Genomic DNA, 18,976 nt, shown 5'->3' on the forward strand with positions numbered 1-18,976 from the left:
AAACTTTGGCCGGTTATCTGAGCCGATCCATAAGGGCAGTCCAAATCTAGGAATAAGATCTTGGGCCGGGCGCAGTGGCTCAAGCCTGTAATCCCAGCACTTTGGAAGGCCGAGACGGGCGGATCACGAGGTCAGGAGATCGAGACCATCCTGGCTAACACGGCGAAACCCCGTCTCTACTAAAAAATACAAAAAAAACTAGCCGGGCGAGGTGGCGGGCGCCTGTAGTCCCAGCTACTCGGGAGGCTGAGGCAGGAGAATGGCATAAACCCGGGAGGCGGAGCTTGCAGTGAGCTGAGATCCGGCCACTGCACTCCAGCCTGGGCGACAGAGCGAGACTCCGTCTCCAAAAAAAAAAAAAAAAAAAAAAGACCTTGAAGAAGCACACGGGTTACTTCACGACCTTTCTCAGTTCATGTTGGCTAAGCCTCCACCCACCCAGAGTAGGTACACACAAGAACTAGTAAATACTTGTTACCTCCACACTTTGGCATCTCTGTCAAGTCCACCTGGAGATCTTCAAGGGGGGCTGCTCCATAAGCTTGTATGCCGGGCAGAACGGCTGGACCTTGCCTCGCATTATGCTGTCGGCAGGTAACACACCGCTGTGTCACCGTTTTGGCAAGGGCTGACACATGCAAATGTAGAAATACCAGCCTAACAACTTTTCAAGTGACTTCTGACCTAGATGGGTGATTTCATGCACAGCCAGTACAACTGCAGCTCCCAGGAGCTGTGGCACAGCTACTTTTCTATCTGGTACCCGAATCCATTCTTCCTTCATCATCTGTTCTCTTTCTGCCTGGAGAAAGTTCTTTTCTTCTTTAGAGTAAGTAGGTACAAGATCAGGTGCTTGACGGAGGAGGGGGGCTGTGACTGACGCCTGGAAAGGGGCAGATGCTGCTCTTCGAGTCTCCCAGTCGGCGCACGAATTCCTCAAACCCAACAAGGTGGAAGCTCGCTGGTGTCCTCTGCAATGCATAACTGCCACCTTGTGGGGTTTCCATACTGCTTCTAATAATTGTAAGATTTCTTGTTGATATTTTATGTCCTTTCCCTCAGAGTTCAATAGGCCCTTTTTATATATATATAATGCTTCATGTACTTGAAGGGTTAAAAAGGCACACCGAGAGTCAGTGTAAATGTTTAGTCTTACCTTCACTGAGTTGTAAGGCCTGAATTAAAGCAATGAGTTCAGCTTTCTGGGCTGAAGAGCCCTGGGGCAACAATCTGGCTCCAACAACAGTGTCCAGGGTTACCACTGCCTACCCTGCACATCTCTGTCCTTGGGGGTTGATGAAGCTGCTGTCATCCGTGTATAGTTCCCAGTCTACTGATGCTTAAGGCTGGTCCCGGAAGTCAGGTCTGCTAGAGTAAACTGAGTCCAACACTTCTACACAGTCATGCTTGACAGGCTCTCTGATACCGGGAGCAAGGTGGCGGGGTTCAGGGTGTTACAAATTTCAATGGTTATACAGGGATTTTCACAGAGCAAACTTCGGTACTTGGTGAGTCTAGCATTCATTAGCCAATGAGGTCCTTTAGTATTCGTTAAAGTCACCACAGCATGGGGGGCCTTAATGTTCAGGTTTTGCCCAAGAGTCAGCTTATCTGCTTCTTGTACTAGCAGGGCAGTTGCTGCCAAGGCCCTCAAACACGGGGGCCATCCTTCAGAAAACCCGTCTAGTTGTTTAGAGAGGTAGGCCACAGGCCTCCGCCAGGGCCCCACAGTTTGGGTTAAAACTCCAACTGCCTTTTTTTTTTTTTTTTTTGACACATACAATGTAAAAGGCTTTGTCAGATCTGGTAGCCTCAGGGCTGGAGCTGACGTACGTTTTTTCCTTTAACTCATGAAAGGCTTGCTGTTGTTGGGATCCCCATTCAAAATGTTCTCGGTCCCCCCCTTTGGTGACCTCATACAAAGACTCGGCTAATACTGCAAAGTTTGGGATCCACAGTCTGCAAAACCCCACAGCTCCCAAGAATTCTTTCACCTGCCTTCTGGTCGTAGGCTCTGGTAGATTGCAAATGACCTGCTTTCTTTCTGATTTCAGGCTGCGCTCCCCCTATTGGATAGTAAATCCTAAGTAACGTACCTGCTGTCAGCAGATCTCAAGCTTTTTTCTTGGACACCTTATACCCACAGTCCTCCAGGTGCTGGAGTAGGGCATCCGTTCCCTTGGCGCATCCGATTGCCAAGGGGTGTCCCAGGAGAAGGTCATCAATGTACTGGAGCAACACGCAGCCTAGGTCTCTGGTGGAAACTTCTGGAGGTCTCGAGCCAGGGTCTCCCCGAAGACGGTGGGGGAGTTCTTGAACCCTTGGGGAAGCCGGGTCCAAGTGTACTGAGTAGTGACACCTGACTCCGGATCTTCCCACTGAAAGGCAAACAGCTTCTGGCTCTTACAAGCTAATCTGATGCTAAAGAAAGCATCTTTCAGGTCCAAGCAAGTGAACCAGGTGTCCTCAGCTGGCAGCAACCCCAACAATGTGTACGGGTTAGGTACTGTTGGATGTAAAGTCACTGTAGCTTGATTAACCAAGCACAAATCCTGTACCGGCCTGTAGTCCTTGGTCCCTGGCTTGGGGACAGGCAGGAGGGGAGTGTTCCGTGGAGACTGACAAGGAACTGCAATTCCAAAGGTTCTTAGGCATTTGAGATGGATCTGGATACCTTTAAGAGCTTCTCTGGGGGACCGGGTACTGTTTTTGCCTAACCGGCTGGGCCCCAGGCTTAACTTCTATAAGTACGGGGGCTTGCTTGACTGCCAGCCCTGGACGGTTGGTTGTCTTCCGCCTACACTCTTGGCCACCGCTTAGCCAGAGCTGGTGTTATCTCTTGGCCTGGCTCAGTTAAGAAAAGTCTCCATTCCTCCTCTCAGGGGACCGTAAGGGTCAGAATGACTCATGTCCCAGGTAACTTTAGCCGCAAAGAGCCATGCTCTGTAAAAGAGATAGTAGCTCTCAGCTTGCTAAGCAAGTGCCTTCGCAACAAGGGCAAGGGACAGTCAGGCATGTGCAAAAACTGATGAATCACTTTATGTCCTCCTACAGTACAAGTCCAGGGCAAGCAGAAGGCTTGCTTTGCTAAAACCCCGGTGGCTTCGATTATGTCAACAGTCTTTTTGGATAAGGGGGCGACCGGAGCGGTTACTACCGAATGTTCAGCCCCGTTATCTACAAGGAAATCAATGTCTTTAACCCTGACTGTCATCCTGGCCATAGACTCTTTGGGGGCATTTGAGCCCGGTCCCCCTCAGTCCAATAACCCTTCGGCCAGGTTGAGCAGGGCCCCTTCCTCCTTGTCTGGGACCTCCTGCTCTGAGTCACCTTGTTTTCTTTTTAGCTGACGGCATTTGTCCTTCCAATGTCCTATTTCTTTACAATAAGCACACTGGTTAAGCTGCAGACTCTGACAGCCAGGCTGAGTTTCTTTCCCGGGACCCCTCTTCCCTTGCCTCTTTGGGGGGACCCCTCTGGTTGCTGCGGCTAACAGGTCGGCATTTCACTGGGCCTGACGTTCATTTTCTTTGCAGTTTTCCTTATGGCTTAGTGCATCCCTGTTTACAAACACCTGGTTAGCTATTTCTAATAACTGTGAGGTACTCATGCCTGCAAACCCAGCCTGTTTCTGCAGTTTTCTTCTAATGTCTGCCATGTTAATCGTGCACTGATTTTCAGGGCTATCGGGATCAAAGGGAATACGATAGGCCTCACACAGTCTCTCACAGAATTGTGCTGGACTTTCTTCTTTTCCCTGAATAACCTCAGAGACCTTGTTAATGTTTGTGGCCTTCTGGGCTCCCCTCTTTAATCCTTCCAAGAGAGCTTCCCTGTATCGGTTTAGCCTTTGCACACCCTCTCTTTCATTTAGGTCCCACTGGGGGTTGGTTCCTGGGAAGTGGGTGCTTACATACTCTTGGGGGTTTTGGTAATCAGCCAGTGCATGTTCCTCTAGCCACTTAGTTGCTGCTTGGAGCACTCTCCGCCTTTCATCTGTGTTAAAGAGGAACATGAGCAGCTGGTGGCAATCAGCCCAAGTGGGGTTATGGGTCTGGACAATAGTTTGGAGCAAATCAATTCGAGCTTGTGGCTTTTCAGTATAGGAAGGGGTATTGTTTTTCCAGTTGAGAAGGTCGGCAGAGGTGCAGGGCTGGTACCCAAAAACACACCTCTCCACCATGTGCCCATCCTCATCTATCCCAGTATACTGCTGCTCTCTCAGGGGCATTTGTATCCCAGTTTTAGGTCCTAAACAAGCTGCCAAGGGAGGGGTTTCTCCCGAGGCTTCACCTCCTCTTTTGTCTACTCCCGGTGGCCTAGGGATATGCTTGTCTTGCAGATGCACAAGCACTGTGGGCTCAAGAGTGGGGAGCCTGTCTCCCTGGTAAGGGGAGGGCACCACTGGGATCACTGGTGCCGTCTCCTGCAATGGGTCTTCTGATGTCGGGTTGAACAGAACTTCAGGAGTTGATTTCCCTTGGCTGGTGGAATGGGATCCTTCCTTGGCTATCTGTCCCTTTGCTACTAGCACTGCTGCTGCCTGCCCTCCTAGTCACTGTTGAGGGGGGCGTCTAACACCAGCTGTAACCAAGTGTCTATGTATGGGAACTGGTCTGAGTGATCTGACTTACCAGTTACCTTGTGCTATACCTTAGAAACAAGGGACCTGTCCAGACTTCCTTCTGATGGCCAACCTACTTCTAATGCTGGCCAATCTATTTCACACAAAGTTCTAAGTTTCCCTGGTGTCATAGTAACCCCATAGTCTCCATTAAATCTCTTCTTAAAATTTTTTAACATAGTTCCTAGTGGAGTGGGCTTATTTTGTGTCTGACCTATGTTTCCTCGAGACAAAACACCATGCTCACACCACACGCACACCACAGAACAAAGAAGGGGTAAAAAGGGCACACACACACTTTTTCAGTTTACACCAAACCAGAATCAAAACCAAAATCAGAGTATTCAGAAATTTAAGCAAGGTCAAAACCAAAACCAAAGTATCAAGCAATTCAAGTTAAGTCAAAAACAAAAACCAAAGTGGCGGTACAGGCACGCCGTGGGTGATCAGGCCACGCTTCCACTGAAATGGAGTGGGCAAGTTCCAAAGATCAGTCCTACCAAGTTTCAAATGTCTGGACTTAAAGTGCCAGTTCCTTCCCGGTTTTCAGCCACTGCGTTGATCCTCCGCGGGGGCCTGCTGTGCACTGCTCTGATGAGGCGTTCCACCGGGGCAACTGCCTATCAGGGAGTGCTCCCAGGATCCGTGTCGCTCAAGCTGGCTGGAGGGATGCTCCACAGGGCAGGCCTAAGCCACCTAAGGGGCTGCCTCGACCGTCTGTTAATCACTTCACTTCCTGGTCAAGGAACCAAGAAATGTAGCAGGACAAGCCGCAGACAAAACTCCTCAGACACAGGATTAAAGAAGGAAGAGGTTTTTAATCAGCCAGGAGCATCAGTAGACTCACATCTTAAGAGCCGTGCTCCCCAAAAAAGAAATTCCTAGCCCTTTTAAGGGCTTACAATTCTAAAGGGTCTACATGAAAAGGTCATAATAGATCAAGCAAGCGTGAGGAATGTGACTGGGGGCTACATGCATCAGCTTACAGAACAGAAAGTTTTACAGTGCTTTCTCATACAATGTCTGGAATTTACAGATAACACAAGTAGTTTTGGTCAAGGGTTAATATTATTATTATTATTGTTATTATTTTAACCACCAGGGCCGGGTGGTGGCACCAAGGTCGTCTATTTATTTCACTTCTGTTTCTTTTCAACTTTTTGCTTTCTCCTTTTCTTCCTGTCTTATAAACTAGGAAAGAGAAGGTAGAGGAGAAGCTGGGAAAGACAGCAGGGGAAGTGGTGGTCTCATTTCAATGTCAGACAAGTCTTTTTTTTTTTTTTTTTTTTTGAGACGGAGTCTCGCGCTGTGTCACCCAGGCTGGAGTGCAGTGGCACGATCTCGGCTCACTGCAAGCTCCGCCTCCCAGGTTCAGGCCATTCTCCTGCCTCAGCCTCCGAGTAGCTGGGACTACAGGCGCCCGCCACCACGCCCGGCTAGTTTTTTTGTATTTTTAGTAGAGACGGGGTTTCACCATGTTAGCCAGGATGGTCTCGATCTCCTGACCTCGTGATCCGCCCGTCTCGGCCTCCCAAAGTGCTGGGATTACAGGCTTGAGCCACCGCGCCCGGCCTGCTTTCTCCTTTTCTTCCTGTCTTATAAACTAGGAAAGAGAAGGTAGAGGAGAAGCTGGGAAAGACAGCAGGGGAAGTGGTGGTCTCATTTCAATGTCAGACAAGTCTTACTGAACCTGACCTTCACAGATTGTATGTACAAATAACAGTCTGCCGCCGGGACACTTTGCATGTAAAAAGCAAACACTGCCCCCACAAAACATCCCTAGGCTCTAGGTACAACCCCAGAAAGGACAGAACCTCCCCCTCAACCCCCTACACAAAGTGCATGTGCATGTGAGTCTCCTGCTTTCCAGGGCTCTGTAGCTTCTCAGGATCCACATTCCTTCTGCGATTGTTCTGGGCAGCTGGAGGCCACCCGCAGAGGAGGGCAGGCTGCCCAGGAAACACCCAGGGGAGCTCCCTTTACCTCCCTCTGCAGGCTCCAGACTGGCCTCAGCGGGGATTCACTGGCCTTAGGCTCTGCTGCTCCTTGCAGGTTACTCACCTCCTTGATCGGTTACCTGAGACAAACACCCTCATTTCCACTGTGTTTATGTATAAAGTGGAGAAGGAAAATTCTAAGATAATTGAAGTGAATTAAAAGACTTCCAGGCAGGGTGCGGTGGCTCACGCCTATAATCCCAACACTTTTGGAGGTTGAAGTGTGAGGATTGCTTGAGCCCATGAGTTCATCATCCTGGGCAACATAGCCAGACCTCCTCTCTAATAAAAATTTAAAACTTAACAGTGCATGGTGTCCTGAACCTGTAGTCCCAGCTACTTGGGAGGCTGAGGTGGGAAGATCTTGAGCCCAGGAGTTCAAGGCTTCAGTGACCTATGATCTCGCCACTGTGCTTCAACCTGGGCAACAGAGCAATACCCCATTTCTTAAAAAAAAAAAAAAAAAATCCTGGGAGTGCTTTGCTTTTCTTCCCAGTCAATTGTCACACATTACTAATTTTCAGGTAATCCAAAGTTTTTTTTTTTTTTGAGACAGAGTCTCGCTCTGTCGCCCAGGCTGGAGTGCAGTGGCGCGATCTCCACTCACTGCAAGCTCCGCCTCCCGGGTTCACACCATTCTCCTGCCTCAGCCTCCTGAGTAGCTGGGACTACAGGAGCCTGCCACTACACCCGGCTAATTTTTTCATATTTTTAGTAGAGACGGGGTTTCACTGTGTTAGCCAGGATGGTCTCGATCTCCTGACCTCGTGATCCGCCCGCCTCGGCCTCCCAAAGTGCTGGGATTATAGGCGTGAGCCACCAAGCCCGGCCAATCTAAAGCTTATTTTGGGAAGTGCTCCACCAGAATGTCAGATTTTTGAAAGGTTTCTATTAAAAACAGTTGTTTTTGCAGGTAGTGAGATAGTAGTGAGACAGTGTCAAGTGGAGTATAGGGAAATGGATTGGAACTTGGCCATAGTAGGTGTTGTGAAATCTTTGGAAACCAAACCACAGAATGAAATTCAGATCCTGCAATTAGACATGCATGCTGGTGCTGCATTGCATTCTGGTGCCTATAGTTTCTTAGACTGTAGTTCAGTATTTGTAGAGGAAGGCAGCAATGTGTCTTCTATCCTACTGTTGGATATAAAATGCTCCAGGAATAAATACTCGGTGCTGCAAAGTAAAACCAGCATGCAGGCAAAAGTTTAACCCTCTCAGCAAGGCAATTTATTTTTGCCTTATTATTATGGTGTCACTCGCGTCAATTAAGATCACAAGTGTACAGAAAATAAAGGAGACCAGGGGGGTTTTATCCTTAACGCAGTCCCTGCCTCTGTGTTACTCCCACATGGGCTGGGAGTAGGACTGCACAATCTGAGCTGACCCAATTGGCTACTTGTACATATTTTCCTAAATATAGAAGGGGAGGGGGATGTGAGGTACAGAGGTGGAGCGTGTGAGACACGCAGTTTCAGGGGAATAATGGGTACAGGTAACCAAGGGAACAGATGTGAGTTATTGATTAGAGCTGATGGGAAGGGAGTAGGCTGTTTATGGTAACTAGGGGCAAGGAAGAACAAGAAAGTTGAGTTTGAGAACAAAGGATAAGGAAGTTAACAGGCTAAACTCTATGAAGAGAAACTCAGAAAGATTTATTGTATCTTACACTACTTACAAAAAAGTACAGCCAATGGGCTTTTGGTATGTTACCAGCAATAGTCCTAGCAACATTCCTAGGCAGTTTGAGTCTGGTTGGGATGAACTTTCATTCATGTGAGCCTAAGTGGATATTCAAGAATATACCTTATAAACTTCAGTTACAGATGCTGAAATTTTCAGTGAATCCCAGGATTTAGTTTTTTTTGTTTTGTTTTTTTTTTTCTGGAACTGATGCTCCTAGAGCAAAATCCTAAAGACGGCTATCAGAAATGGAAGTACAAGAACAGGAATGGAATTGTGAAGATTATGAGGTATATGACTCCAAAAAGTATACACGGAAGTGAAGTTATTTTCTTTCTTTCTTTTAGAGACAAGGTCTCACTTTGTTGTCCAAGCTAGAGTGCGGTGGTATGATCACAGCTCACTGTAACCTTGATCTCCTGGCCTCAAGTGATCCTCCCATCTCAGCCTCCCAAAGTGCTGGAATTATAGGCATGAGCCTCTATGCCTGGCCTGGAATTTTTTTATATTTGATATCTGCTTTTTTTTTAAAATCTTTTTTTGACAGAGTCTTGCTCTGTTGCCAGGCTTGAGTGCAGTGGCGCAATCTTGGCTCACTGCAACCTCTGCCTCCCTGGTTCAAGCGATTCTTCTGTCTCAGCCTCCCCAGTAGCTGGGACTACAGTTGCGTGCCACCACACCCAGCTAACTTTTTGCATTTTTAGTAGAGATGGGGTTTCACCCATGTTGGCCAGGCTGATCTCGAACTCCTGACCTCGTGATCCACCTGCCTTGGCCTCCCAAAGTGCTGGGATTACAGGCTTGAGCCACTGCACCTGGCCTGACATCTGCATTAAAATGTACTTCCATAATTTCTGAAGCCTTCCTACCTTTTTCTCTCCTAAGAATTACTCTTCTTTAGTTGCTGTGGGCTCAAAACTCTGGACTCATATTTTATTCTTCTTTCTTCCTTACCACCTCATGTAGTCATTCACTAAATTGTATATCTTGACATTTAAGCACCGTTTTGTTTGTTTGTTTGTTTTTGTTTTTCGTTTTTTTTAAGAAGGAGTTTCACTCTGTAGCCCAAGCTGGAGTGCAGTGGTGTGATCTCCACTCAGTGCCCACTTCCAGGGCTCAAGTGATTCTCATGCCTCAGCCTCCCAAGTAGCTGGGACTACAGGCAGGCACCACAGTGCCTGGCTAATTTTTTTTGTATTTCAGCAGAGACGGGGTTTCACCATGTTGCCTACAGTGGTCTTGAACTCTTGAGCTCAGGCAATCTGCCTACCTCGGCCTCCCAAAGTGCTGGGATTACAGGCATGAACCACCATGCCCGGCCTAAGCCTCGTTTTTTATGATGTAGTTCAGGTCATCATCTTCCATATGGTGCAATAACCTCATAGTTCATGCTACTTTCTGTATTCCATGCTATCATATATACTGCTGCTACATTATTATAATTTTTATTTATTCTTAGCTAATATTTATTGAACACTTATGTGTCAGGCCAGTCACGGTTGCTGTTCTGTTGGGATTTGTAGTCTAGTGGGAAAGGCAACCAATGAATGTATGATTATAAACTGAATGCTCTGAAAGAAAAGAATTTGGTTCTATAAGAGGAGGTAACAAAGAAACCCGATGAATACTTTTTTTTGTTTTTTTTTAAGACAGGCTAAGTGCAATGGCATAATCATGGCTCACTGCAGCTTTCACCTTCTGGACTCCAGCAATCCTCCCACCTCAGCCTCCTGAGTAGCTGGGACTACAGCCACATGCCACCAAGACTGGCTAATTATTTATTTTTTGTAGAGGCCAGGTCTCACTATGTTGCCCAGGTTGGTCTTAAACTCCTAGACTCAAGCAATCCTCCCATCTTGGCCTCCCAAAGGGCTGGGGTTGTAGATGTGAGGCACTATGCCTGACCCAAAGACTTTTAAAGTTACAATTCTGATTATTTTACTTCTCGCTGAAAGATGTTTCATGGCTCTCATTACCTACATAGGCCAGCATCCAAGATCCTGTATGACTTGACCAAACCTGGGTTTCTTTAGACTTATTCTTCACTTCTCACTCTATTAATATCTCCTTACAGCCTTTTCTCCAACTTAACCCTACATTTTTCAGTCTCTACATTTTCATTTTGTTCCTATTCTCTTCGGTAGAATGCCCTTCCTTGCTACTCAAGCATTCAACTCTCAAATTCAACTCTGCCTTCAATCTAACAAAAAATTTATTCTCCTTCTTGAAGCCTTTCTTTTTTTTTTCTTTTGAGACGGAGTCTTGCTCTGTGCCCCAGGCTGCAGTGCAGTGGCGCAATCTCGGCTCACTGCAAGCTCCGCCCCCCGGGTTCACACCATTCTCCTGCCTCAGCCTCCCAAGTAGCTGGGACTACAGGCACCCGCCACCACGCCCAGCTACTTTTTTGTATTTTTTTAGTAGAGACGGGGTTTCACGGTGTTAGCCAGGATGGTCTCGATCTCCTGACCTTGTGATCCGCCCGCCTCGGCCTCCCAAAGTGCTGGGATCACAGGCTTGAGCCACCGCGCCCGGCCCTTGAAGCCTTTCTTACCTCACTTTTTCCAGTCAACTATCTCCAGAATTAGTTTCATCTTTGTATCTCTGTAACTTTTTGCTGGGGCACTGTTATTGCCCTTTCCTCACATACCGTCTTTATTATTATTATTTTGAAACAGAGTCTCGTTCTGTCACCCAGGCTGGAGTGCAGTGGTGCAATCTCGGCTCACTGCAACTCTGCCTCCCAGGCTCAAGGGATTCTTCTGCCTCAGCCTCCAGAGTAGCTGGGATTACTGGTGCATGACACCATGCCCAGCTAATTTTTGTATTTTAGTAGAAAGGGGTTTCACCATGTTGGCCAGACTGGTCTTGAACTTCTGACCTCAAGTGATCTGCCCGCCTCGGCCTCCCAAAGTGCTGGGATTACAGGCATGAGCGACCATGCCTGGTGGCACGTTGTCTTCAATTATAATTATTTGTAAATGTATATTCTTCCTCTCTCATTCTAAACTCCCTAAAAGACCTGTGTCTCCTCCATGCCCCTGAAATTCCAGCCCAATGCTTTAAATATAACTTTATGCTTAGTTAATGATTTCTGAATTGAATCAGGATTTGATTTTTTTGTTGTTGTTTTTTTGTTTTATTTTGTTTTGTTTTTTGAGACCGAATGTCACTTATCACCCAGGCTAGGGTGCAGTGGCGAGATCTCAGTGCACTGCAACCTCCGCCTCCCAGGTTCAAGTGATTCTCATGCCTCAGCCTCCCAAGTAGCTGGGATTACAGGCGCCTGCCACCATGCCCAGCTAATTTTTGTATTTTTGGTAGAGATGGGATTTCACCATGTTGGCCAGGCTGTGCTCGAACTCCTGACCTTAAGTGATCCACCCATCTTGGCCTCCCAAAGTGTTGGGATTACTGATACATCTTTTTTTTTTTTTTTTTTTTTGAGACAGAGTCTTGCTCTATCGCCCAGGCTGGGGTGCAGTGGTGCGATCTCAGCTCACTGCAACCTCCATCTCCCGGGTTCATGTCATTCTCCTGCCTCAGCCTCCCGAGTAGCTGGGATTACAGGCACCCTCCACCACGCCTGGCTAATTTTTTGTATTTTTAGTAGAGACAGGGTTTCACCGTGTTAGCCAGGATGGTCTCGATCTCCTGACCTTGTGATCCGCCCGCCTCGGCCTCCTAAAGTGCTAGGATTACAGGCATGAGCCACCGTGCCCGGCCTACTGATACATCTTGATATATCATCAAGACAGACAATCAACAAAAAAATTGGACTTAAGTTGGACTTTGGACCAAATGAAGCTAACAGACATTTACAGAACCCAACGATTTCAGAATATACATTCTTCTCATAAGTACATGAAACTTTCTCCAAGATAGACCATATGCTAGGCCACAAAACTAGTCTTGACAAATTTTAAAGTCAAAATCATTTCAAGCATCTTCTCTGATCGCTGAATAAAACTAAAAATCAATACCAAGAGGAACTTTGAAAACTATATAAATGCATGGAAATTAAACAATGTGCTCCTGAATGATCTCTGAGTCAAAGAAAAAATAAAAACAGAAAATAAAAATTGTGTTTGACACGAACAAAAATGGCAACACAACATATCAAAACTTCTGGGATATAGGAAAAGTCATGCTAAGAGGGAAGTTTATAGAATTACATGCCTATGTCAAAAAACTAGAAAGATCACAAATTAACAACCTAACATGGTACCCCCATGGAACTAGGAAAACAAGAATGAAACAAATCCAAAGTTAGCAGGAAAAAAAAAAAAAGAAATAACAAAGATCAAAGCAGAATTAAACAAAACCAAGACTAAAAAACACACAAATGATCAACAAAACAAAAAGTTGGTTCTTTGAAAATATCAACAAAAGTAATAAACTTCTGGCTAGATGAACCAAGAAAAAAAGAAGATTCAAAGGAACAAAACCAGAAATGAAAAAGAAGACATTACACCAATACCACAGAAATACCTTCAGAGACTAAGAACAACTATATGCTCACAACCTAGACAACCTATAGGTTTTTTTTTTTGAAACGTATAACCTTCCAAGATTGAACCAGGAAGAAACAGGTATCCTGAATAGACCAATAATAAGCAGCAATATTAAATCAGCCATAAAAAATTTCCCAAAAATGAAAGCCCTGGGCCAGATGGATTTATACCTAAATCCTACCAAACAGGCCAGATGTGGTGGCTCATGCCTGTAGTCATAGCACTGTGGAGCCTGAGACAGGAGGATTGCTTGACGTCAGGAGTTTGAGACCACGCTGGCCAACATAACAAGACCCCATCTCTAAGCAAAAAAATAAAAATTTAAAAATTAACATGGAAAAAATCCTACAAAACATACAAAAAGAACTATACTAATACTCCTGAAACTGTTCCTAAAAATCACAGAGGAGGGAAATCTCCCTAAGTCATTCTATGAGGCCAGTATCATCCTAATACCAAAAATAGACAAGGACACAACAACAAAACTGCAGACCAATATCCCTGATGAACACAGATGTGAAAATCCTCAACAAAACCCTAGCAAACTGAATCCAACAGCACTTAAAAAGATGATAAACTAGGTTTTATACCAGGAATGCAAAAATGGTCCAACATACATAAGTTAATATATGTAACACATCACAAAAACAGAATGAAGTATAAAAACCATATGATCATCTCAATAGATTTAGAAAACACTTGATAACATTCAGCATCCTTCATGATAAAAATTCAAAAAACTGGCCGGGCGCGGTGGCTCAAGCCTGTAATCCCAGCACTTTGGGAGGCCGAGACGGGCGGATCACGAGGTCAGGAGATCGAGACCATCCTGGCTAACACGGTGAAACCCCGTCTCTACTAAAAATACAAAAATGGCCGGGCGCTGTGGCCGGCAGCCTGTAGTCCTAGCTACACGGGATGCTGGAGGTGAGAATGGCGTGAACCCGAGGCGAGCTTGCAGTGAGCTGAGATCCGCCACTGCACTCCAGCCTGGGCGACAGATGGTAATCTGCCTCAAAAAAAAAAAAAAAAAAAAAAAAAAATTCAAAAAACTAGGTGTAAAATGAACATTTCTCAAAATAACAAAAGCTACACAAGATAAACACACAGCCAACATCATACTGCATGGGGAAATAGTTGAAAGATAAAAAGTAGAACAAGATAAGGATGCCTACTTTCACCACTCTTATTCAACCCTAGTACTGGAAGTCCTGGTCAGAGCAATCAGGCAAGAGAAAGAAATAAAAGACATGCAAATTGGAAAAGAGGAAATAAAATTATTCCTGTTCAGTGATATATAATCTTACATCTAGAAAATCCTTAAGACTCCACCAAAAATCTCTTAGATTAGATAAATTAATTCAGGAGTTTCAGGATACAAAGTCAATGTACAAAAGTCAGCAGTGTTTCTACACACCAATAACAATCTATCTGAGAACCAAATCGAGAAAGCAAAACCACTTACGACAGCGACCAAATAACACCCCCGCCCCACCTAGGAATATATTGCACCAAGGAGGTGAAAGGCCTCTACAAAAAAGAAATCTATAAAACACTGATTAAGGAATTGTAGATGATACAAACAAATGGAAAAAAATTTCATGCTTATGGAAAGAACTAATATGAGAAGAATGAATTTCATTAATTATTCAGAGAGAATTAATATCATTAAAATGACTGTACTTCCCAAAGCAATCTACAGAGTCAATGCAATCCTTATCAAAATACCAATGTTAGTTTTCACATAATTAGGAAAAACAATCCTAAAATTCATACTGAACCAAAAAAGAGCCCGAATAACCAAAGCAATCCTAAACAAAAAGAACAAAGTTGGAGGCAATGTTATAGGACAGGGGTCCCAATCCAGACCCCAAGAGAGGGTTTTTTAATTTCCTGCAAGAAAGAGTTCAAGGCGTGTCTGCAGTGGAAAGTCAAAGCAAGGTTATTAAGAAAGTAAAGTGGTGAAAAAACAGCAACTCCATAGAAAGAGGTGGACGTTTCTGTAAGTAAGAGAAGGAACGTATCCACCCTAGGTACAATGCTTGTATATATGGGGAGATGTGCTGTGCTACAAGGGTTCATAATAAAAGATTAATTTTCTTAATTACTATATTTTGCAAGAATCGATATTATTATCTTTTTTTTTTTTTTTGAGACGGAGTCTAGCTCTGTAGCCCAGGCTGGAGTGCAGTGGCTGGATCGCAGCTCACTGCAAGCTCCGCCTCCCGGGTTCCCGCCATTCTCCTGCCTCAGCCTCCCGAGTAGCTGGGACTACAGGCGCCCGCCACCTCGCCCGGCTAGTTTTTTTGTATTTTGTAGTAGAGACGGGGTTTCACCGTGTTAGCCAGGATGGTCTCGATCTGCTGACCTCGTGATCCGCCCGTCTCGGCCTCCCAAAGTGCTGGGATTACAGGCTTGAGCCACCGCGCCCGGCAGATATTATTATCTTTAAAGCAAAATTAGAAATGCCTTTGTTCTCCAGATATTGGGATATCTGGACACTACCAAGTCCGGGTCTGTTTAATAAACATTATTAATTTGTTCCCTTAACCGTAAACATCTAGAGGCTAGGTATGCCTAACTTTCTGGGAATGAGGACCAGCAATTCCCAGCCTAAATTTCCTAGCCTTCAGAATGGAGTCCCTCTGGTTTGAATGCCTCTGACAACAACACATTACCTAACTTCAAGTTATACTACAAGGTTATTGCAATCAAATCAGCATGGTACTGGCATAAAAACGTACACAGAGATAAATGAAACAGAATAGAGAACCTAGAACTAAATCCACATATTTACATCCAACTGGTTTTTTACAAAGTCAACAGGAACATGCATTGGGGTAAGGACACCCATTTCAATAAACGGTGCTGGGAACATTGGATTGCCATACGGAAAAGAATGAAGCTGGATCCTGATCTCTCTCCATATACAAAAGTCAATTCAAAATGTACTTAAATGTAAATCCCAAAACTATACAAATACTAGAAGGAAATCTAAGGAACTCTCTTCTGGACATTGGTCTAGGCAAAAAATGCCTGATTAAGATCTCAAAAGCGAGCCTGAGGCGAACAATGGCGGAGCTGGGTGAAGCTGATGAAGCTGAGTTGCAGCGCCTGGTGGCCGCCGAACAGCAGAAGGCGCAGTTTACTGCACAGGTACATCACTTCATGGAGTTATGTTGGGATAAATGTGTGGAGAAGCCAGGGAATTGCCTAGACTCTCGCACTGAAAATTGTCTCTCCAGCTGTGTAGACCGCTTCATTGACACCACTCTTGCCATCACCAGTCGGTTTGCCCAGATTGTACAGAAAGGAGGGCAGTAGGCCATCCCCCAGGAGAATGACAGAAGCAAAGGACTTCTTATTAAGCAGACTTAAGTGCCTGTGGGGGAAGGCTGTCAACCCATTGTCAGATCAGCATCAGGCTGTTATCAAGTCTGTTGGTGCTAAAAAGTAAAAGATGAAATGTTCAAAAAAAAAAAAAAAAAGATCTCAAAAGCACAGGCAACAATAACAAAATAGACAAATGTGACTTAAGTAAATGGAAAAGCTTCTGCACAGCAAAATAAATAATCAATAAAGTGAACAAACAACCTGAAGAATGGGAGAAATTAACTGCAAACTATACATTAACAAAATACTAATATCCAGAATACACAAGGAACTCAAAACAACTCAACAACAACAAAAACAACCCCATTAAGAAAAGGTAAAGGCTGAGCGTAGTGGCTCACACCTGTAATCCCAGCACTTTGAGAGGCTGAGGTAGGTGGATCACCTGAAGTCAGGAGTTCGAGACCAGTCTGGCCAACATGGTGAAACCCCCGTCTCTACCAAAAATACAAAACTCAACCGGGTGTGGTGGCAGGTGCCTGTAATCCCAGCTACTCAAGAGGCTGAGGCAGGAGAATCACTTGAACCTGGGAGACAGAGGTTGCAGTGAGCTGAGATCACACCACTGCACTCCAGCCTGGGTGAGAGTCTGTCTCAAAAAAAAAAAAAAAAAGGTAAAAAGTGGTCTAAGGACATAAATAGACATTTTTCCTTCCTTTCTTTTCTCCCTCCCTCCCCCTTCCTTCCTTCCTCCTTCTTTTCCTTTCCTTTTTCTCTTTCTTTCTTTTTCTCTTTCTTTTCTTTTCTTTTTTCAGAGACAGTGTCTCATTCTGTCACCCAAGCTAGAATTCAGTGATACAATATTAGCCACTCAAATTCCTGGGCTCAAGAGATCCACCTGCCTCAGCCTTCTGAGTAGCTGGGATTACAGGCACATGTCATGACACCCAGTTAATTTTTTTTTTTTTTTTAAGAGACATGGTTGGGCCGCATGTGGTGGCTCACGCCTGTAATCCCAGCAATTTGGGAGGTTGAGGTAGGCAGATCATGAGGTCAGAGTTTGAGTAAAGCCTGACCAACATGGTGAAACCCCGTCTCTACTAAAAATACAAAAATTAGCCAGGCATGATGGCATGCGCCTGTAAGCGCAGCTACTCAGGAGGCTGAGGCAGGAGAATCGCTTGAACCCAGGAGCTGGAGGTTGCAGTGAGCTGGGATCCTTCCACTGCACTCCAGCCTGGGCAACAGAGTTAGACTTTATCTCGGAAAAAAAAAAAAAAAAAAAAAAAGAGAGAGAGAGAGAGAGACAGAGTCTCACTATGTTGCCCAGGCTAGTCCCAAACTCCTGGCCTCAAGCAATTCTCCTGCCTTGGCCTCCCAAAGTGTGGGTAATACAGGCGTGAGCCACCATGCCCAGCTGACATTTTTCAAAAGAAGATATACAAATAGTTAACAAGCATATGAAAACATGCTCAGCATCCCTAATCATCAGAGAAACGCAAATTAAAGCCAAAATGAGATATCATCTTACACCAGTCAGAATGACTATAATTAAAAAGAGGGAAAAAAATAACAGATGTTGGTGAGGATGCAGAGAAAAGGGAATGTTTATATGCTGTTGGTGGGATGTAAATTAGTACAATCTTTTTTTTTTTTTTTGAGACAGAGTCTTGCTCTGTCACCCAGGCTGGAGTGCAGTGGCCGGATCTCGGTTCACTGCAAGCTCCGCCTCCCGGGTTCACACCATTCTCCTGCCTCAGCCTCCCGAGTAGCTGGGACTATAGGCGCCCGCCACCTCGCCCGGCTAGTTTTTTTGTATTTTTTAGTAGAGACGGGGTTTCACCGTGTTAGCCAGGATGGTCTCGATCTCCTGACCTCGTGATCCGCCCGTCTCGGCCTCCCAAAGTGCTGGGATTACAGGCGTGAGCCACCGTGCCCGGCCAATTAGTACAATCTTTATGGAAAACAGTATAGAGATTTCTCAAAGAACTAAAAATAGAACTACCCTTTGATCTGGCAATCCCACTATTGGGTATCTACCCAAAAAACAAGAAATCATTATTTCAAAAACATACCTATACTTGTATGTTTATCACAGCACTATTCACAATAGCAAACATATGGAATCAACCTAAGTGTCCATGAATAGATGACTGGATAAAGAAAATGTGTTATATATACACAATAGAATACTATTCAGCCATAAAAAGAATAAAATTCTATCTTTTGCAGCAACATGAATAGAAGTGGAGGCCCAATCTTAAGTGAAACAACTCAGACACAGAAAGACAAATACCGCATGTTCTCACATGTAAGTGGGAGCTAAGTAATGTGTACACATAAACATAGAGTGTGAAATAATAGACAGTGGAGAATTAGAAGGGTGGGGAGTGGGAAGGGAGGGGACAGAGAAATTACTTAATGAATACAATGTACTTTTTCCCAGTGATGAATACACTAAAAGCCCTATCTTCACCACTATGCAAATATATCCATGTTACAAAATTACACTAGTACTACACATTTTTTTTCTTTTTTTTTTTTTTGGAGATGGAGTCTGGCTCTATTGCCCAGGCTGGAGTGCAGTTGCGGGGTCTTGACTCACTGCAACCTCTGCCGCCCGGGTTCAAGCGAGTCTCCTGCCTCAGCCTCTCAAGTAGCTGGGACTACAGGCGCCACACCTGGCTAATTTTTTTTATTTTAGTAGAGACAGGGTTTCACCGTGTTGCCCAGGCTGATCTCGAACTCCTGAGCTCAGGCAATCCACCCACCTTGGCCTCCCAAACTGCTAGGATTACAGGGGTGAGCCACCATGTCTGGCCTTACAT

General features: G+C 45.1%; 1 protein-coding gene across 1 annotated transcript; it reads left to right on the top strand.

Moving 5' to 3' along the window:
- The first annotated feature begins 15,841 nt into the window (after positions 1–15,841).
- LOC101021244 (mitochondrial import inner membrane translocase subunit Tim8 B) lies at positions 15,842–16,303 on the top strand. The gene has a single exon (XM_017952025.3). The coding sequence runs from the start codon at positions 15,888–15,890 to the stop codon at positions 16,137–16,139; it is 252 nt and encodes an 83-aa protein (XP_017807514.2). The 5' UTR covers positions 15,842–15,887; the 3' UTR covers positions 16,140–16,303.
- Positions 16,304–18,976: the final 2,673 nt, after the last annotated feature.

This window comes from Papio anubis, chromosome 20 (genome assembly GCF_008728515.1).
Source record: "Papio anubis isolate 15944 chromosome 20, Panubis1.0, whole genome shotgun sequence".
Lineage (NCBI taxonomy): Eukaryota > Metazoa > Chordata > Mammalia > Primates > Cercopithecidae > Papio > Papio anubis.